We start from the raw sequence: 23580 nt of genomic DNA, 5'->3' as shown, positions 1-23580 counted from the left end.
TTAGGATGGTTTACTTTACAAGTTCGACGTGACTTCTTAATGGCCTGCATAGTATATAAAATGTTGCGTCTTCAGCACAACAAAATCTTAAGAACGAACTTTAGTATTCTTACTTCTGTTCGTGGTTGTGCTGTCAGACAATTGGATGTATTATGTTTACCTTATGCAAGAACCAGGACTTATGACAAATATTTTTGGTTACTGCTGTTCGTATGTGGAATCAACTACCGGAAGATATCGTAGCTCTAAGTTACTATAAAGAATTCAGATTAAGATGTTATACCTACTTTATTAATAGAGATATAGTGTGTTTTGTACTTACGATTTAATTTAATTTAATTTTTTTTTTTAAACCATATGTTTATTGCTTTGAACCAATACTGCTATACTACTATTATAGAACTATTATACTTTTATTTATTATTTACTATTTTCTTTTTACATTTATCTACTTACTGTGCGTTACTACTAATATAATGATAAGATTAATAATAATTACATAATTTTAATTTTTGTTTTGTTTTATTATACATTACATTGTACTTACTGTAATTAATGGCCTTTAGGGAGCCTAGGCTGTAGGGTCAATAAAATATTATTAAATAAAAAAAAATAAATAAAAATTACCCTTAAAACTACACTATTTACATTAGTTTACATTACCTGCAAATAAAAGAAACAACATTTACAGCTAATATTTCACTCTCGTTTAATTGTCTTATTACTGGTTTCGCAATTCGAACTCTGCTTACGAATTCTGTTAGGGAACTCTAAAAGTTTCTATTATCCTGTCCCATTATCAGCATTCAAATCTTTCTATGTCTCGCTCACTCTAATACGCATGTGTGTCTTAACTATAAGACAGCAGCAAGTTTCAATAATTACTACAGGTAACGAAATATAGCTACGAATATGTGGATGCGAGCACCTCCAAGCAAAACACTTAAATAGGCATTCGTGAGGAGATTGGACGGTGGGCCCTGGATAGCTCAATTGGTTAAAGAGCAGTCGCCCGGAAAGCGAAGATCCGGGTTCGAGTCCCGGTCCAGTCTGTCCAACGGCCCAATTTTTTCACGAATCCTATAATAATAATATTTATTAGTATATAAATCTAAAAAACTAGTTGTTTATTACGTCTTAAAATAAAATTATAAATAAATTTATCACAGGGAAGTTGGAAAAGGTAAAAAACTGGTGTACGTACTCATGTACGTATGTAAGAGGTTATACTTCTTTTGCGTATCAAAACGTTGACACAACGTTGAATTTGCATACAGTAATATTTTTATTACGGTAATTTATTGATAATATATTTATTTAATATTTATGTAAAAATTTTTTATCTGCTTAAAAATACGCTCATAAGATAGAAGTAAATACAGTACTATCTGCTGACAATATTTCTATTTTGCGCTGAATACTTAAACATATGTAATATGTAGCGAGCCTTTTGCCTTAATGCAAGGGTTAAAGGGCGTTATTATTAAATGAATAGTTTGTCAGGATTAAAGTTTTGAATACACATATATTTAATTTCACATAAAGTAACATAAACGTAAGTCTTCGTAATTACACAAGCATAACATAAGAAAACATAAGACATAAAAAACTGTAAGTAAGACAAAAAACTCAATAGGTCCACATAACACTTTTATATAATACGACCACTTAAATACCTCAGCATAATACCATAAGACTTCCTATAACTCAATCATAAGACTTTTCGAAGCGCAATCATAAGAATTTTCGAGGCGCAATCATAAGACTTTCCGAGGCGCAATCATAATACTAACTCTTTTCTTATCTTATGCATCGGTCCTACCGCCGACGGAGAGGGAAAGGGGACGCAAAGCGATCCTAGTCCCTTTCCGACACATCATTGGTCATCAACCGTCTTTCTTCCAAATCTACGTAACACCTTAAAGTGGGAGTGCGTACAAAGCGTTCTCGGAATCTCCACAGTCAAGATCACCAGATGTTATTTGTTCAGAAATAAATATTATATCCTTTTCTTAAGAGGACCCTATCTTACGGATTTTATAGTGCCATAAATTCTTTATGTATCTTATACAAACAAAGATTAGATTATCCTATATCTATCCTAAACAAATATTACTCCCTAAAATATTTCTTACAAATACGAATTGAGCTTCATACATACGAAAACGTCATATTTTAGCTCAGTCTGATTTTTTAATGTTTATGTTTAATTTTTGTTTCCATTTAATTTAATATTCTATGTATTTTTATTTCCTTTAATCTAATTTTTAATTTTGTGTTACTTTGTGTGGAAATTAAGTTTAATAATTTTTTGGCATTTATCAAAGCGTTTATTACGAGAATATAATTATATTTTCTTTTTTTTCAATGTTTTTTATTTCGTATTTTTACCTTTTTTTCTTATTTTTCAGTACAACTACGAATGAAATGTGTAACACAGCCAGAAAAATTAAACTGCTTAAACTTCAAGAACTTTCACAGAGCTATTGAAAACTTTGCTCAACAGATATATCGCTGGATCAGAACTTTTCTTATGAAACATCAGGAAATACAACTCATTTTTCAAAATGACGTTCTTCTTCGAAAAAATTGAAACCGATCAATTCATGCGAACTTTTAAAGTCAAAAGACAAATTTATCATAAAGTCGGCTCCCTGTTTCCGGTGAAAAACATAAATTTCTACAAATGTATTTCATCAGTGATAGCAATGATAAGTTAAATGCACGTTGAAGAATTTCTAGCAACATAAAAAGGTCCATCGTATCCTGAATGCAAGAGCTTTTCCACGAAAAAAAAAATTAGTGCGTTTGTTAAAAATAGCAATTGACATGATGCCATCTGATACTCATGTTACGTCGCGACCGACGAATACGATTTAGGTAGTAGTGTTTAGCTTGTTTCATCCACTCGGCTTTCAATGAATTTAGCCGAAACCAGGCAGGCTCGTTTTTAAAGGATTAAATAGCAATAAAAGGTAGCAAATTGTGTAAAAGAATAGGAAGATAAAGGTAAAATAAGGAAATGATTCGAGGTTATTAAGATTAAAGATTCCCGGAGCTATTATTCACTAAATATGTAATGATGAACTCAATTACTCACAAATTAGAAAAAGATACAAAGCTTTTTGAATTACATGCCATTGATTGTTCCCAGTAATGCTTAGGCTTGTTGACTGGTTGGACATTCACCAGTTAGCACAAATTTATGTTAAGTTACGAGATCAAAGACTAAATAGTAAAAGATGTAAGAACATTGATGTACAATAGTAATGCTTAACACTTTCAGAAAAATCTAATTAGTTAATGAAGCTAATGAATGAATCAAGCTAATCAGATCCGAGGGTGATGCCATTCAAATTTTTATATTGACGGGAGGTCTATTTGTTCAAAGGATGGCTCCTGTCCCACTTTACGACGCAAGTAAGCCTAAGCACTCCTGATGCATCATCTTTACTAGAATATTCTTATACATACATACGTTTGGATATGGATTATTTTCTTATGATTACATAATTTTTCGAACTTTCCGTTATATTTCTATAGGTTTTTAATATAATTCCTTTTTCTTAACGTCTAAATCCTAATAAGTAATCCTCTAACAACGTATTATAATGCACGGGTAATTATCTTTTTTAGGTAATTATCATTCTGAATAGCGAATTTTTTCATTTTCTATACATGAACAAATACCCGCTGTTGTTCATTCAGCTGTACATCAAAAAAATGCACAACGCTTTAATTTCACTAATGCAAATGTCTAACAAATAGCCCTATTTCCACTGGCTGTAACGTTAACAGCTGTCTTCAAGTTATGTCAAAATAGCGCGTTTGCGAGGTCACTGTTGTATATTAAAGTGCCTACGTAATTTACATGGAATGGAAGTAGAAAATTTTTTGAACGACACAAATGAAGAGAACAAGTCGATAGGCAACATGGAATATTCAGAAAATCTACGATAATCAATCTATACACCGTGTATTCTAACGAAATTGAGTGCTTCTTTCTTTGCCTGTTGTTTGTAAATGTGTCCGGTTCAACGTTGTTCGAGCGACTGAGAACTGTTTAAACTGTTACACATTCCACTTCCAAAAGTGCATGTCAAGTTCTAACTTTATTAACAACTGACCGACCTTGGGATTTATGCATTAATGACATATGTGACACATAACATCGTAATTAAATTCGTGCATTGTTCGCAATAATATTGACTTTCTACTCTCGCTTATTATTAACAGATTTATGAGAGAAATATAAATCGCACATAGCTGAAGATATTCTCCGACGAATTCGTCAGAAAAATTCAAATTTAAATATGGGTCTAACAGAAGTAATCTACAACAAAGTGTTGATAATCACTGAAGATTTATGTTTGAAAATTGTGAATAAAGTTATCAATCAATTGGGAATGCCATCGCTGAATCGACCAGCTGCTGCAGCGTTCGATGCAGAATTATGTTATGAAAACTATTACAACACAAATTATCTTTTGTTTTAAGTGCAATAAAATATTTCTAAGCTAACGCTTAAGCTAAAAAGGCATTTATTATCAAATATTGCAAGCAACTAAAGTTAAAGAAATCTTCTTAGATGCGCTGGGAGAAACTGGTAATACGTTCCTAATTAAATTTTTTTTAACAACAATTTTATCTCAAAATGACATTGACTTAGCTCTTGCGTTGTCCAGAATAGCTACCACATTGCTACCAAGTGGAAGAACTGCTCATTCCACTTTAAAATTTCATTGAATATACAAGTCATTAGAATTTCCATGTGCAATATCTCCAAAACATCTAACATGGAAAAAGTATTGCGGAAATGGAAACTTATTGTTAAGGATTAATGCACAATGACACACACAAAAAATCGCTCAAAGCTCTTGATCAATCAAAAGAAATCAATGCTTGCCTGAAATATTTAAATTTGTGGCAACACATAAAGTCGTAGAAATAAACTACAAATATGAATGTCTAACTGCAAAGAGATCCATTAAGTGAGATATTCTCACATCAATTGTTGAAAATTGGGAACGGAAAGATGCCGGTTTATAATTCTTAAAAACAAATTACATTGCCTTATAACTTCTGTAATTTAGTGACGTTAAAAGAAGAATTTATTAAAAATGTATTTTAATATTCAAGCCAATTATCAGAATCACGATTGGCCAAGTAAACGAGCTATTCTTGACGCCTTGAACATAGATGTCTACGAATTTAACAATAATATTTAGTTTAAAATTTAAAGCAAGGCAGTCACATATAGTCGTCGAAATTATCTAACAAAATTTTTAATTAAGAATTTTTTAATTCACTCGATCTTCCAGGAATTCAATCGCATGTACTGCAATTAAAAATAGGCGTGCAAAGAATTATGTTGCTGAATATAAATCAACCAAAGATTTGCAATAGAACGCGACTTGCAGTAAAAATACTAAGCAACAAGCAACGTTATAGAAGAAAGAATTTTGACAGGACTTTTTAAAAGTGAAAATGTCCACTCTCCACGCATCTTTATGATTTCAACGATTATACCATTTCAATTTAAGCGATTGCAATTCCCAATTTGATTAGCATTTGAAGTAATCAAGGCTCAAGTCCAGTCTTTAAAATTGTGCGGTATAGTTTTACACACAGATTGTTTCTCACATGGACAAAAATATGTTACGTGTTATAGAGCTGGCAAAACAGAAAATCTCTATATCTGCAAAAAGAATAATACAACTAGAAATATTGTGTACTGTTCGAGAAATTACTAGTTTAGATAGAGATGCGCGAAGAGAAGATCGGAGAGTACTAAGAAAACGAATAAGAGACTGACGAGATAGGCAAGTGGACTGTATTATGTTAATTTCTGATAGAGTTTGTATGTAACGAGATTTATAAAAAATTTGTGAACAAAAGAAATAGAGATAACAAAATTTTAATATGATTTAATAAGTAGTAATGTATAGACTACGCCACGTGTACCGGATATCACGCAACGTGTGCCGGAAGTACGTAGTACGAGAAGTCGTTAGAAAGGTAATAATAAATTTAATATGAGAATGGATAGAAATTAATGAAACGAGTAATACAAGAATAAGAGGTCAGAGGTTAATAGATTACCTGATATGTCGTTAATGAAAGATACTGTAAAGAGATGATCAGTGAGAAAACCAACACAAGGCTGGCCTCGATGAGAAAAAAAAAAGGAAAAGAGTTAGATGAGATGGAACGATGAGAGATGGAACGGTGAGAGATAAACGGTGAGAGATGAGAAGAAAGCGAGATGTAGTCTAAGGAGATGATACACAATTATTTTTATTCGAAAAGTACGTCCGCACAGATTAACTTATTAAACGATTCTACCTGGACCACGCCACTTTTCGGTTCGAGAAGAGGAACAGAGAGGAAGAGAGAAAAGGACGATACACCAATTAGCGCGTTCCACGCTAGGAAGCGAGAACAACAAAACCAATAGGAGAATAACACGCAGAGGATGACGCCACAAGGGACCAATGATCTATTTACACGTTAAGTGGCGTGATCTCTTGATCAATAAGAACAATCGATATGTCTTCTTCTCGATGATAACAGACGGCGTCTTAATCATGCTATCCGAGAGGTGCTGTCATCTAATTTGAGAGGCGCAATTTTCGATCATGTACCCATAAGTATTTTCAAATTAATCTTATTAGAAACATATGCAAATTAAACATATTAGGCATACTCTTATAACGTATTGCGATGAATTTAGGAAAAAGATGAAGGTCGTTCATTCAATAACGAGAGAGCATTTGGAAATGAAAACCTGCAAAGTAAAGGCTTGGTACGACAAAAAGGTCGGGATGTAAGGCTTCGAAGAAGGGCAGGAAGTATGGCTTTTCAATCACCAACAGATTAAAGGGAGTGTAAGAAAATTCACGAGCGAATGGGAGGGACCTCACATGATCCTTAATAAAATTAACGACTTAGTGTTCTGGGTAGGTAAATCTGGTAATGAGGGGACTCGAATCGCTTTGGAATTTTTTTTGATGGGCGAGAGGGAATAGTAGGTTATCTTCTATAGGAAAAATGCCATTTTTACATCTTTTTATCTAGCGAAAGAGTAAGGTTCTCACGCTTGGACAAGTGGTCGGAAATCGAGTTCGTCTCAGAGGAAGATTTTCTTTCCTGGAGGAAAGCGTTCGGCTCCGGGAAAACACGTGCTGTTCCGAAGGAAGACGCACTTTCACTAAAGAAGTCGCGCTGTCCTAGGAAGCGTCTAATTCTGGAAAACGAGCTAAAGGGAGAAGTGTTTTGACGACTGGAACCTACGACTACATGGGAGTTTTTACGGCCTAGATTCTCCTTCAGGCGGAGCGACTTTATGTACCGGGTAAATACCAGGTCGGTGAGTTGTGTAAAGGAGATCATAGCAGAACTTCTTCCCTCCATGTCAGTGATGCCTCGGTTTTTCGTGGGAGCAGCTTGGAGCAAGAACTTTGTCTTCTTGAGGAATACAATAGTTTTAAGGACAACAACTTCTAGGAGCAAAGGCAATATTACGAGTCGCCTGGGTAGCCCTGAATTAAAAGCTTGATTGCCCTTTCCAGCGTCTCGATGCTGTGAATGTGTGAGTGAAGACACAAGGAGATCTTAACAGGGTGTCGAAGCGAACGGACGTAACAACACGAAGAGCGCGATTTAAATAAATAAAGAAACGCGAGACATACGTTTGTACTTTAAAACTAATACGCTTCTTTTCTATTACTTAACTGAGTCTGGGGAGGTGTAACATTGTACAAACCTATGCTTTCTTGTTTTTTTCCTATTAATTTAATCAGACTGAGCAACAGCAACTCGTGTTAGAGTACAGCTAGTTTTTACATAAAAGGTTCTATTGTTTAAGAAATGAGATGCAGTCAGGATTTTCAAAAAATTGATATTTTTATTTTTGCAACTACTTAAAGTACGATGTTTAGAAAATATTCTCAGAAAATTTTAAAATTATCCGATAAATAGTTTCCGAGATTTCCCACAATTGATAAGTAGCGGACAAAAGTAGTTAGCAAACGCTTTCGACCAGCCTATAATATTTTATGAATAATCTTGGGAAAAAAACAACAAAAAAACACATCGATAGCTGACTGAAAATAAAGAAACAAATTACTTGACTGTATAGTTCTTTGTAAGTATTACTATATTTGTGTTCAGAAACTTATTTGATTATTTTATTATGAATCGTAGCAAAGGTTGTAAAGAATTTTGGAGATCTGGTAATTCTCATAAGTCGCGTACCGTTAAAAAACTAAATTTTTTTAATCCGAAAACAGCGGAAAGTGATGAAAGTGTTAAAAAATCATAAGCAAAAAAATTAAAATATGACATATAAGATGATGTACCTGAAGAAAGATAGTCATGTTAAATATAAATTATAAACCTTATTTTTGTATTATAGCCATTTCGAGTCTCTTAAATTACAAAAAGTGTAATGGGAATGTGAAATTTCAGACAGCTAGCGCACGTTGTATGGGATTGAAAATTTTGTTATCACTTGATGATTTGACCGATGTTAACGATAAATTTCCATTTTACGGCATGAAGTCCTCTCTTCTTCTTCCTCTCTTCTTTTCTCGAGCGGTTACCAATCCATGTACAAATCGTCATCAGCGCTGCTTGACTAAATGATCGAGCAGGAACTAATGCTGTTACGGCGCCATGGTCATTGACGCATGAAGTAATTCGATATATCTCCCCTATATTTAGTGTGGGCTTATATATATGTGGGATGCGAGCACCTCCAAGCCAAACACTTAAATAGGCATTCGTGAGGAGATTGGACGGTGGGCCCTGGATAGCTCAATTGGTTAAAGAGCAGTCGCCCGGAAAGCGGAAGATCCGGGTTCGAGTCCCGGTCCAGTCAGTCCAACGGCCCAATTTTTTCACGAATCCTACATATATATAAGACTATTTATGGTGTAGGTCGAATACAGTTAAAAACAAAATTTTGTTTCTGTAACGAGAAGATTTAAACATTTATTTACAAACTTATGTGACTAATATTTACATTTCTTACCTGTAACGAGAAGAAACGACATTTAGTGTTCGTTATAAACCGTATCGTCCCTACTGCTCAAGTAAACGCTCGCGACTGATCTCGCAACTCTTATCTGTTCCCCCTCTCTTTTACAACAGCTGAATTGTATGTCAGTTGTATGTACCGACGATTTTGACTAACGCGGTAAATTAATTAAAGAATATTTCTTTACATATACATTTTAATATTTTTTTATTCTTTCTTATATATATGACATATCAATCGATTGAAAATATGATTCCTTTAATTTTTTTGAAGTTATACTTCTTTTTCGTTAAATAATTAAATAATAATAAAATTAGTAAATTATCTTCTTATACTTCCAATTCTCCCCCTTTTTACAAGGTCAGGTTATATAAATATATTTATATAAAATTAAAGAAATAAATGAATAATAATATAATAAAAAAAGAAAATTAATCAGCTTACATTAGCGAATATTATCGATCATTAAGCAAGGAGGGAGAAACAGGTTTCTTTATAAAATATATTCAACGTAAAAATAAAAATAATAATAATAATAATATTATTATTATTAATTAAAAATAAAAAAAAAATAAAAAGAAAAATTAATAACGATAATTGTAATAACACTAATATTAATAATAATAAAAAAAACGGGTGTGTGTATTTATGTACGCACGTAAGAAGTTATATTTCTCTGGCGTATCAAAACGAATATAGCATCAAAAACCTCAAAAATATCTAGAAAAAAATAAGTATAATCATATTTATTTCTACATAAGAAAAAATAAGGTTTTAATTAAAATAAGAAATAAAATAAGAAATAAGAAATAGAACAATTCATAAAATAATAAACTTTGAGATAAATTTTCTTCGCTAAGTGCAATACGTAAATATTGTTTTTCATCCCACAATAATGTCTGTTGGAACGCAGTAAGACTCTCTTCTAAAGAAATGTGTTTGCTGACATCATTTTGTTCAATTTTGTCGTGAATTTGATCATCATTAAAAAATAAATCACCAATTTTAATAACGTACATTCTATACAACGTAGAAGGTATTAAAATTTTTAGCTAAGTTTTAATTGTACGCTTCTTAACAATGCCATGTAAGCAACGAGATCGCTGAATTTTTATACTTTTAACCCCTTGAACTATTCAGGACCTCAGGAAACGCAAGGCCAAACGCGGCAGTATCTATCAACGCGGTGAAAGGCGAGCGGCGGAGCTCGTCTGCCGAAATTTGAAATCTATTTTACGACCGACCGCAAGATGTCGAGAACGAGTAGGACTCATGATATTCATGTTTGGCCTAAAATATCTAGTACGAGTCAAGCTCGTGATACTCATGTTTGATCTGGAACTAAACAACGAGCCCAACTCGTGACACCCATGTTTAGCCCTATAACTTCTAATAACTTCAAAACATAAAGACCGAACAAAAAAAATAAATAATTACCAATACTATTAGTTATTACTGGTTCATTTAAATTATTTAAATTTGTACCGGTAATCACAGACTTAGCCGATGGTTCGCAAAGTAAATTAAAAGTTAACGGATTACATAAAATTTCATTCGCAGGCAATTCATAACCTTTTAGAATAATTTTTCTTCGCAATTAAGATCAATACAACGTTTGACATTAGCGTGCATGATGTTTTCCTTTTTTTCTCATTATTTACCTTATTTTTCTTATTTCTTTTCCTACTAAGACGTTAATCTCTACATTTCTCTGAATGAGTTTTTGGCATATTGAAAACAAAAACCGAAATTTAAATGTTTACTGATCCTGGTCAATAAAAAGCTGCAAGAGATTATAGTTTAATAATAACTTCAAAATTAAAATAAATAAAATAAAATAAATAAATTTTTAATAAAATAAATAATAAAATTTAAACTATAGATAAATGTGAATCCTTAATTTTAATTTTTGTATTGTTGCTAAGGATAATAGTTGAAGATCTACGTCCGATCGGCACTATTGTTTTATTAATTTGAATCGAAACGTAACCAGCAACTTTCTGTACGATTTACTGGCCAATTTTTAGAGAATCTGGTAACTAAAGGCACACAAAACTTACTTCTCCATCTTCATTGTTTTCAATATGAAATAACTACAATTTTTCCGAATGCCATTATATACTCTACATTTGTAAATAAAATAAAATATAACTTCAATAAAAACTTTAATAAAATAAAGAAATTAAATACAATTTAAATAAGTAAAATACAATTATTAAAAAATTAATAAAATAAAACAACAAATAAGAAGAAAAAAAAACACTTGGTTAATTCAATACAATGTAAAATACTATATTTGCTCGCCAAAAGAAAGCCTTCTAACATAAAAGCTCTGGTTGATAAATTAAATATAATAAGGAATTGCGGTTTTATCAAAAGATTAAACACGAATCTTACCTCTTGCTCGCTTCGCTTGTATACGGATTGAACAAAAAGGTTCACCTCGTTTATGGAAGCTTAAGGAATACTTATACTTTTCTTATTTCGCTTCTAGATTAAATCGCTTTGTTCGTCGCTTTCTTTGTAAATTCTTTGCTTCTTCTCTAAGACGTGTCGTCGTAGGCGTCCAGTGGAAGAATAGGACGAGTGCTTTGTTTAATAGGCCCTGCAGGGCGTGCTTAGCAACGGTTTAAAAAGTGGGGAGGGACGTTAAGAAAATTTTGTTTTTTTCAATATTTTCGAAATGATTGAGCCGCGTATTTCGAATATACGCTAGAAATCTATAATCTTTATAAATAGTACATAAATTGTAATTACGTTGAGTGTCTCACGAATTCTGAAGAAAATCCTCGTCAGGCTACGCTCGTTATTTAGTATTGAAAAAGATGTATAACTTCGGAACAATAAAAAAAAATTCATGTTGCACAATATGTTTCCATTCTTTCATGCTAAATTCTCCAAATTTTTATAATTAATTACAGATTACTTATCACAATGATAACATATTATTATTATTATTATTATTATTATTAATTTTCATTGTTACTTATTAATTTTCCTAGTTTATTTTTTAAATAATGTTATTATTACATTCTTAAAATTATTATTATTATTTTTATTTTTACATATAATATAGTTGATAAAAAAACCTGTTCCTCTTCCCTGCTTGATAATCAATAATATTTTCTAATGTAAGAAGATTATTTTTTTTTTCTAATATATTTTTATTCTCATTTATTTATTGAAGTTATTTAATTTTATATAAATATATATATGTAAGGACAGTAGTTTTAGCTATATTGAATTTAGCGCGTAAAGAGGTTAAGGAATAAAACAGGTGGCGTTAGTGCTACAAAGAAAGCAGGAGTGAAAAGATACAGAGATTAAAAGATATATGTAAGAAAATTAATCAAGAAACAACGGTGTGGATATTAGCATTGAATGTTGTTTCTATGTTATTACAGGTAGGATAAATAATTAGTCTAAGTTGCTACATTATTATTTTGTTCAAAATAAAATAAAATCTTTGTTATTACAGACAAACAATTCTACCTATTATCTACCCATAACCTGCACAATAAATAAGACATTATATATATATGTGGGAAGGGAAATTAGACAAAGGGGCTATGAATTAAGATATGAATATTCGAGAACGATCATTGCTAAACATATCCGTATTTCAAGGAAAAACAAAGTTGTTTGTCAGTTAGGAAGGGATAGAAAAAATTTAAGAAGAAACGTTAAGATAGGAATATTGGGGAACGATCGTTGCTAAATATATACGCCTTTAGAGTAAGAAAAAAGTTGTTGTATAGTATGAATGTTCGAGAACGATCGTTACTAAATATTCGAATAAGTGAAAAGACATAAGAAATATTGCCCTTTATTGTGATGGTGTGAGGGAAATGAGAAAGTATGAGTGAGTACGTTGCTATGTAAGTTAGTCATCGTATAGCCTTTAAGCAGCAAACAGCTATTATTGTATTTACATGGAAACATTCTATTCATCTTTGTATTGAATCCTACATATATATATTTATAGCGTGACCAGGTAAAATAGAAGGAGGATTTAAAATATGAGTAGATAAGCTACTAATTATTCTTTTTTATTAAGTTTACTAAATAACTTCAAAATAGAAAGGAAAAATATTTTCAATCGATCAATATATTATATATAAGAAAGAATAAAAAAAATAAAAAAATATAAAAATATAGATATCAGTCCACATTAAATGTAAGAGAGGTATATCGAATTACTTTATGCGTCAACAGCTATGGCGCAGTTACAGTATTAGTTCTCGCTCGATCATTTAAGTAAAGCAGCGCTGAGTACGGTTAGTATTTGGATGGAAGACCAGCTTGAGGAAAAAAGGGGAAGAAGAAGAGAAGACAACTGAACGCCGTAAACTTGAAATCACTTTGCCGCGCGTTGTAAATACCGACAAACTTCATGTTGTCGTTTTTACAGACGCTTGGAAAAAAATCACTCCCATTACATTTTCCCCAACGCTCTAAAAGAAGTATAATTATAATAATAATATGTAATCATTTTGATAATTGATCTGTAATTAATTATAATAATATCGGAAGTGTGATATAAAATACTGGAAACGTATAGTTCAATGTGAATGTTTTTGTTTTTTTCTTGAAGTTATAATTCTTTTTCAATAATAAATAACGAGCGTTGCCTGACGAGGATTTTTTTCAGAATTCGTGTAGTATTCAACGTTATAACGATTTACATACCATTTGTTACGACTAAAAATTCTTAGCAATATTCGAAATATGTGGCTCAATCATTATTAGAATTTTTATAGTATCGGAATGTTTTTATCGTCCATCCCTACTCTTCAAACTGTTGCTTAGAACGCCCTGCTAGGTCAATTTACCAAAGACACTTGTCCTATTCGTACAACGTTTTATTTCAATTATTACATACGGTGATGATTAATATTAAATAACTGTAATTATCTTCAAAAATATTATCAAAAAAATTAATTATTTGGTAATATTAGTAATTACAGTGATTTTTTTAAGTTAATTGGGTATGTATTAATATTTATTAGTTTTTGAGGTAAACTGAAGTTTGTATTATTTTTTATTTTTTTCGTTTCATTTTTTTTACAGTGATCATCAATTTAGGTTGAAAATGAAAAACTGGATAACATGTTTACGATTTTTTTTATACCTTAACCATATGATGACAATTTTTTGATTTTAATCTAAGCATACCGTTTAATTACAAATTTTCTCTTTATCCTGATATTATAACAAATGATAGTAAGTAGAATAACTTATAGTTCAGTTAAAATACTTTACCGAGTAAAAATTATGTATAATATTATTTTTTAATTCAATTTATGGGGCTCTGCTTCTCTTTTTATATTTTTTATTTCCTGCATAAGCTACTTTCTAAATTAGGTTTATTTATGTATGCGGCTCTACATTTTATGTTCCAATCAAAAACCGTAACACATCTATATAAAAGTCTTCATTTCAGCAGCAGATTTCTGCATATAAATTTCATTTTCCAATGGGATAACGATATAAAAATTTCTTTAAACTAATGTCTCCTTCGTAAAAATTTTATGTGAATGTGAACACACAATTATTTTTCCCAGCCTATAAGCTTTACAACCTTCAGCGTTTGATTGTGATGGATACTTTTTAAAAATCTATTGTTATAACGATAGTAATAGGCATTACACTTCTATGCATTAGTTTTAGACAAAACTCGAAAACTGAAACAAGAATATAAATGTATACTGATACTGGTCAAAAAGCTTCAAGAGATTATAGTTTAATGCGGATTATTTCTTCCCAGTGTGATAAAAAAAAATGGTTTCTTCAAAAATCTTTCATGATTTCAATATCGTCGGCTTTTTCTTATTATTGTTAAAAATAATTTACTCTGTCTTCCAGTAAAATGATTGATCATCTATGCGGAGATAATAAGTTTTCTAATGCTTTGACTAAATATTTTTCAAGAGAATTTTCAAGAAAATTATAATATCTGTTTCTTTCAGAAGAAGACACAGAAATACGCTGTCACTACTTCTGTTTCATCTAGTGCTAGAATCTGCTATCAAAGAATTGCAGAAAATTAAGGATGGTCTGCAGCTGAACAGGGCAATGCAACTGCTAACGAATGCGGACAATATTTCTTTGTTAGGGAACAATAAGAAGAAATTAGTTAATATCACAAGAACATAACTGGACAAAACAAGAAAACTACGGTTGCAAATAAGCGTGGAAAAAAACAAATATATAGTCACAGATAGAATGAAAAAATTTTCCTATAATAATATCGGAAATTCTGTCGTATGTGATAAAATTTATGAATGGCCTGTATGGGTGAAAAACGACCCGCGTATAAAATACTTACTAGTATACCCAGTGGGAAAATACCATTGGGTAGATCAAGGGGTAGATGGGAGGACAATACTAGGAAGGATATTAAGGAAATGGGATATGATTATCGCGAATAATGGGATTGCGCTTAGGAAAAGAAAAACTAGCGGGATTTTTTATATACGGCAATGAGCTATCAAGCTCCTAACGCCACCTAATAATAATATTACTCTATATAACATGTCTTTTCTTTTTTTTCAGCTTGGCAATATGAAGGCACGCACAAGCACACATATATACAACACATAGTAAAAAGAGTAGGAAGGCTACGATGCACCGCACAAAATAGAGACCGTGATATTAGGAAACACAGTATACTTTAATGTACCTCATTATTTCGCAGGCTAAATCCAATAGATTCATATGTATGTCATTTTTTATTGCGGTACGTCATTTTCGTTTTATCGACTGCGTTTTATCGGATTTCAATCATAACGATCCTAATGATGTTTTCACGTGAAAAATTACAATAAACACTCTGTATTCAATGTAAAAATAAAAATATAGAAAATTATGATTGGGAATTAAGCAGAAAGCAAAAAAGCTCAAAAAATAAACTACTCATTTTAAAAATATAATTTTTAAAGTCTTAAAAAAGCACAACTTCGCCTACATGATCGTAAAGGGTCATGTTGCCGGTCCAAAGCCCGGATAAAGGAGGAGGGTTGTTAGGTTAGGTTAGCTACCTGCCTGACGTAGAAAAAAGCACAAGCTCGAAGAAACCACAACGCGCCTCGGAATAGGACGGATACACTGATGACGACCCATGCTAGAAAACGGATAACGAATTGGAAAAGAAAAAACATTACCAGGATTGCCTCTTGGAATGTAAAATCCCTTAATAAAAAAAAACAAGAAATTCTAAAAGAACTTGAAAATCAGAAAATAGACATTGCTGCACTCCAAGAAACGAAGAAGAAAAGCAAGGGCCAAAGAATATACGGTGAATATATTGTGATATACAGCGGCGTAGAAAAGAGCGAACGAGCTAAGGATGGTGTCGCCATTGCCTTACATAAAAGATACATCAACCAGATCGAAAGCTGTAAACACATATCATCACGAATTATACTGCTCAAGTTGCTGACTGATTCGTCCCTACTAAATATCTTGTCCCTTTATGCACCAGACGAGAATAAAGCGAAACAGAAACGTGAAGACTTCTACAAAGAACTTGAGCGTATCATTGAATCACTACCCCCGAAGGAACGCGTAGTAATATTAGGGGACTTTAACGCTCGCATTGGTCACCAACCGATCCCCGGCATAATGCAGAGATTCAATGAGCAAACACTGAATGAGAACGGAAAACTCATGATAGACTTCTGCTCCCTAAATGGATTTAGAATCACAAACACATTTTTCAACCTCAAAGAGCAACACAAGTACACTTTTGGCAACACACCGGGTCAACGCTCAACCATTGATTTTATCTTAACCAATAGTTATATACCATCATCTGAAATCTTGGATTTGAGAACACTTAACTCAGCCGACGTTGGAAGCTACCACAGTCTACTACTTGGTAAATTTAGAATCAAATGCCACCACAAAAGAAAAGATCAAAGTCACGTAACAAACGAAGAATCAAAAATGATAGATACCTTCTTGGATACAACAACACGAGAATTATAGAAAAGACGTTTAAGAGAAAAAATCGAACTGAACCCAGCTGATAATCGTGACGAAGTAAACACTATATGGCTGAAACTAAAAACAAACATAAAAAGCGCGGCCATAGAGGCATTGGGAACCAAGAAATGTAAAAAACGAGGCGTCGCAAAAAATAAAACTCCATGGTTCTGCGAAGAGATAAAAGAACAATGTAAGAAGAAAAAACAAGCCTATCTTAAATATCTAACAACTAAAACTGCCTAGTCTTACAATGCATACAAAAACATCAGGAACGAAACTGGTACGCTAGTTAGAAGAATGAAGAACATGCACTGGGAAAAGTTCTCGAAACAACTAGAGAATTACTTTTACGGTCTCCAAAAAAAAATGTGGAGATTCATTAGAAACCAGAAGAAAGAAATAACAGAATTAATACCAGTAAGACAAATTGATAAGGAAACATGGACCGCATATCTAAAAGACCTATACAAGGATGACCAACCTAACACAACACAAGGTGTCCCAGATATCATGATAAATAATAACATCTCTATCGACGAAGCTGACATGAGAAAAGCACTATATGGATTGAAAAACAGGAAGAGCCCTGGTCAAGACGGCATCGCAAATGAACTCCTCAAATACGGTGGAGAAAGATTGGTTCAGGAGTTGACTATTCTCACACAAAGGATCCTCGAACAACAAAAAATTCCGGACGAATGGAGAAAAAGCATAATGATTTTACTCTTTAAAAAAGGAGATAAAAAACAGCCCGGGAACTATAGAGGAATAAATCTGCTATGCACTACCTTGAAATTAGTCACCAAAGTAATCTCAAATCTTATCAGTGAAAGGATAACATTAGCTGACGAGAAACAAGGGTTCAGACCTGGACAATCATGTACAGATGCAGCATTCGTCGTCGGACAAATAACGGAAAAGTCGATAGAATATAATAAACCGGCGTTCTTCTGCTTTATAGACCTAAAAAAGCATTAGATAGGATACGACTAACTGATGTGGTTCATCTCCTCTATAACAGACAAATACCAAACAACATCATAAAAACAATAGAAGATATATACCAGAACAACAACATACAGGCAAAGATAGATAACGAACTAACAGAACCCATAACACTGGGAAGAGGCATTAGACAGGGAGACTCACTGAGCCCGCTACTATTCAATATTATCATGGATGAAATTATAAAAAAATCTGTAGACAGAGAGGTTATGGGATGGGAGATAAAGAACTGAAAATCAGGCATATTTTCAGACGACGCAGTTTTAATAGCGGAAAATGAAGACGATTTGCAAGACTTCTACACGAGTTCAACACAATGGCTAAATCTCTTGGGATGTTAATATCTACATCCAAAACTAAGTGCATGACCACATTCAAGATACCCCTTAGATGTAAATTGGTGGTTGATGGGAGCATTATACAACAAGTGATAAGGTTTGACTACTTAGGCATAGAAATTTCCAGCTTTGGTTAAATAGAAACGGAAGTAAGAACACAAGTGGTTAAGGCAACAAGAGCTGCGGCACAACTCAGTGACACCATATTCCGCAACAAACATCTCAGAATAGACACAAAAAGCCGTATTTACAAGGCCACTATAAGACCCATACTAACATATGCGGCGGAAATAAGACCCGAGACATCTAAAACCCGCCAGATGATGGAGGCAGCGGAAATGAAAATATTCCGGAGAATAACCGGAAAATCTCTATGGGATAGACAATGAAGTGAAGTCCTCAGAAGAACATGCCAAATCGACAACATCAATGATTGGGTATTGGGGAGGAAAATTCAGTGGAACGATCACATAACCCGAATGACAGGGAACCGAATTGTGAAGATCGCTAGGGATAGATCACCACTAGGGAAACGAAGCCCAGGAAGACCACGAAAACGATGGGCGGACGATATACCTGCAAGAAGCGAGTTGCGATGAAGAACAGGCAATATGCCTATCTGGACGCAGGAAGAAGAAGAAGAAGAAAAGCACATTTTTTATACATCGTTTGTTTAATTGCAGTTCGAACAAGAACGAGACAAATTTTTTTTTTATCAACAAATTTTTGCATTCTTTAATATAATGGGTACCAGAACCCTTAACACATTTATATTAGCGATTGAAATACTTCTTAGTGTAACCGTTCTCTGTGCACCTTTAGCAATAAACAATTTTTTTTTTTATAGCTGGTTCAATTTTAACTGTAGTATTATTTAGGTAGCATATAATAATTTCTTTATTTTCCCAGCTTTACAGCAATGTATAGTGACATGCTGTATAGTGATATGGCATATGTATGTGAGTGACATATGTATAGTGACATGGTTTACATTTTGTTCCTTACTTACATTTATTCCTTAATCTAACACATTCCTAAACATAACAAACTCCTCCTTATCTCTATCTTAGTATTTCTTGCACTTTCCCTTATCCTACTTCTTCTAATTCATACCCTTTGATTTTGTTATTTACTAGCCTCCTTCCATTGCTTGTCCACACTCCTTAGCTATCCCTCCAACCTTTCGTTCTTTTTACCCTCTAGTATCTTCTCTTCCTTCAATTCTGTTCTCTTTACTTTCTGGCATTTCTCTATGAGGTGTTTCAGTGTTCCAGTTTCTGTGCTGCTCAGTGAGCATCTTTTTTCCCTTTGTTCTAGCTAATACCTGTTGTTCTCCTCTATATTTCCGCACCTCGCCCTCGCTAATAACTTCCTCCTCTCGTTTTTGTCAGATATTATGGTTTCGTAGCCGTCCTTATCTGCGCATATCTCGGATTATATCACGCTTCCTTTATTTTGTTATTTTGTATCTGTCCCTTTTCTCTCTATTCCTCTCTTCCAACAGCCCATTTACGTCTATCTCTTGCTGTCTCAACCGCTCTATTCCTAACTAGCTGTACCCGTTTTCTTTTGAGGAAATCCTCTATCTCCTTACTGTTTTTGGTATTACTAATTTCTTTCTCTTTCTCCTTCAAACTCTATTTGACCAGTGTCCTACCCTTCGCTTTTCATACTCCATCTTCGAATCTTAACGCACGTTGTCCAGCTCCTATTCTAATCTTATCTCTCTTTGTTTCTTGAGAATTATATATCCTGGCCTGTAATAATCCATTCCCAAACACCAGCGAATGTACTTCTGCTGTACTCTCTCCAGTTCAGTCCTTTCCGTCCAATCGAAGAGCTCTACTCTCAAGGGCATCACTTCTTTAACCAGGCTATCAGACATCCTTATTCTTCATTTGAATTCGTCCCTGAACTTCTTTTCTCCGATGACCCAGACTTGTCTTACCACTACATTTGCTTTTTCCGTTCTCTCTCTCTCTCTCTTTCTCTCACATGGCTCGTCATGCTCCCGTTCCTTTGTAAACATACTCCTAAATATATAAACTTTTCACCCTTTCTATTGCCTTTCCTTTACATTCCCAGCCTTTTTTCTTCTTCTTTCTTCTGCCCTTCTCAAAGATGAGCATCTTCATCTTTTCTGCGTTTAACTAGAGCCCTTTCCTAACTAAATACCTCTCTAATCTTTTTACCATAGCATTCATTTCTCTTTTTTTGTCCGCAACCAATACCATGTAATCTGCATATGCCAGCGACAAGAATTTTTCCATTCCTACAACCAGCACTCCGTCTTGCTTTATCCTCAGCACTTCTTCCAGATCCGCTATGCAGACAGTAAGCAACGTATGACTCAGAGAACACCCCTGTCTGACTCCTTTCTCCGTCCAAAATCTTCCTGTTTCTCCTTCATTTGTTCTTATTACGTTTACCGTCTCTTCATATATTTCTTTCGTTCTCTCTATTAGACCGTTCCTTACACCTCTATCCTCCATTGCCTCCCACAACTTGTTTCCTCTCACCTTGTCAAATGCTGCCTTCAGATCTATAAAGAGCGCGTAAACTTTTCCGGCTCTCTTGTTAAGCTCCCTCTCCACCACGTGCTGCAGCACGTAGACGTTGTCGTTCATACCCATTCCTCTTCGAAATCCCGCTCGTGTATCCGGCAGTATTCTTTGCTCTTCTATTTGCTCCTTTATTCTTTTATTTAATAAGCTGCATATACCTTGTACGCTGTTTCCAGTAGCGTTATCCCTCTGTAATTTTTCACATCTTCTACATCTCTTTTTTAAATATAAGCACTGTAATTCCATTTCTCCACTCGCTTGGGAATCCTTCGATTGTCCATACTCTTTTCAGGATCTCTTTCAATTTTTTCCGTGTTGTTCTTTCACAGAACTTCAAAGCTTCGCTCGGGATGCCGTTTTGTCCTACTACCTTCTTCCTCTTCAGCATCGCCAATTGTCATCTATTTCTTCGTCTTTTAGGTCCTCCTCATCTCCTTTCTTTTCTAGAAGTTCCATTTTGTTGTCTCACAAGGGGACCTTACACTGAGGCCGACACGGATTTTAACGAGCTTTGATATATTAGTAGTATAATTTGAGGTTGTTATCGTGGTAAAGTATTTTGCCCTAACGCTCAACCATTTTTGAGAAAAAAGCTTTTGTAGTTTCGGATTTTGTTTTATACATATTATATTATCTTAAATTCAACCGTCTTTCAAGTGACGCACTAGCGTATCTAGTAGCGTTCTCGTTTTTCGTGCCGCTAGTAAGTGTTCGATCCTTCATGGGGAATTTATTTTTAATAATTTTTTCTGTCTGTTTTCAAATATTTTTCATATTTTTAAATTTTTAAATATATACAGGAAAGAAAAAATTAATTATTACAAAAAAATTAAAAATAATAAATTTTTCACATTTTGCGAAAATAATAAAGGAAAAGTTTATCTTTAAATTACAGTTAATATTTTATTTTTTAACAGGTATATAAATAGATAAATTTTTAATGTACTAACAAATAACAATCGTATATTCTAATCATTACAAAGTTCATGTATAATTTTTTTATATCTGTGAGTCCTAACATTTATTGTACATTTATTATTATTTATTAAACGCAGGTTCCAGAGTGATAGTTCTCGTAAAAGCATTCAAAACAATAAATTTTTTCACATCTAGCGCAATTAATAAAAGATTACTTGTTACATGAACAAATACTTTTTAAAAGATTTGTTGAAAAACAAACCTAATTAACGTTTAAAAATATTTTTCTTTCATTTGGTTTTAATAATTTCAAAGCGTACCATGAATATCGAATCATTTTATGAAAAATTTTTGATGACAATTGATGATGGACTATTGATTGTATCTTGATACAATCTTCACGAGAGATAAATCTTCATTTATCTATTTTCATATACCTGTGAAAAAATAAAATATTAACTTTAATTCAAGGATAAACTTTTCTTCTATTATTTTCGCGAGATTTGAAAAAAATTATTATTTCTAATTTTTTTGTAATAAATAATTTTTTCTTTCCTGTATATATTTAAAAATTAAAAAATATGAAAAAATAATTTGAAAACAGACAGAAAAAAGTTATTAAAAAAAATTGTCCCCATGAATGATCGAACACTTACTAGCGGCACGAAAAGCGAGAACGCTACTAGATACGCTAGCGCGCCACTTAAAAGACGGTCGAATTTAAGATAATATAAACATGTATGTAACAAAATCCAAAATTTCAGAAGCTTTTTTCCCAAAAAATGTTGAGCGTTATGGCAAAATACTTTACCACGATAACAACCTAAAAGTATACTACTAATATACAAAAGCTCGTTAAAATCCGAGGGTATCCAGTTTAAGTCCCCTTGTCAGACTTTTCTTCCTTTCCTCCTAACAGTTCACATAAGTGTCCCCTCCATTCCTCATTCGTTATTTTCTCTCATATAGTTACTCTCCTTTTCCTCCCTTATTAATATTCTTCTAAATCTTTCTTCCGTTTTCGCGTTTCTTATTTATTCCATTTCTTGTTTTTTCCTCCTTTCTTGTTTCTCTTTGCATAACTTCTTTTGTTCTGCTTTTCCTTCCAAATACTCCTTCCTCTCTATTACACATCTCTTCAACATTTTATACAGTTTCTTCATCTTCCTTTTCTTTCTTGTACATTCTTTGTCTTTTAAAATCTTCTCTCCTAATTCTCTTTTTCTTTGTCAAATTATTTCTCTTACCGTGCATTCTCTTATTCCTACTTGTAATTCTTTCCAGCTGTTCTTTAACCTTTCTTTGGTGAATTCTTTGGTTCTGGAACTTTCCTTAATGTTTGTTATCTTCTCTTTGCTCTAGTTTATAATCATTGTCGTGGTTACTTTCTCTTCTTTCTTCCTTCTTTTTTTTTCAGCTATATCAATTTGTAGACTCAAGGGAAGGTTGTCCGATTCCGTCCTTCCTTCGACTCAAATCTCTTTATCTTGTTCCATCCTGCTGTGTTCAGTAAGACGTAGTCAATCACCGTAGCTCCGTCAGCCCTCACGTAGGTACATTCTCCTTCCCTATTCATCGCCCTTACCTTACCATTCGCTATATGCCATCTTCTTTCCTCCGTTAATCTATTAGATGCTCTCCTTCTGCGTTTTTTGTATTGTCCTTTGATTTCCGTCCTTCTTCCTGTTTACCGTCGCATATTCTTCTTTCGTTCATAGTATTTCTC

At 33.1% G+C, this 23580-nt stretch overlaps 1 protein-coding gene across 1 annotated transcript; it reads left to right on the top strand.

The window, feature by feature from the left end:
• The first annotated feature begins 16150 nt into the window (after nt 1-16150).
• On the top strand, nt 16151-17029 carry LOC122522730 (craniofacial development protein 2-like). Its single transcript, XM_043644009.1, has one exon. The coding sequence runs from the start codon at nt 16151-16153 to the stop codon at nt 17027-17029; it is 879 nt and encodes a 292-aa protein (XP_043499944.1).
• The last annotated feature ends 6551 nt before the right edge of the window (nt 17030-23580 follow it).

Source organism: Polistes fuscatus, unplaced genomic scaffold, assembly GCF_010416935.1.
Source record: "Polistes fuscatus isolate 324 unplaced genomic scaffold, CU_Pfus_HIC Scaffold52, whole genome shotgun sequence".
Classification (NCBI taxonomy): domain Eukaryota; kingdom Metazoa; phylum Arthropoda; class Insecta; order Hymenoptera; family Vespidae; genus Polistes; species Polistes fuscatus.
Note: the sequence above shows the minus strand (reverse complement) of the source record. Positions and strands in the feature narration are given on the sequence as shown.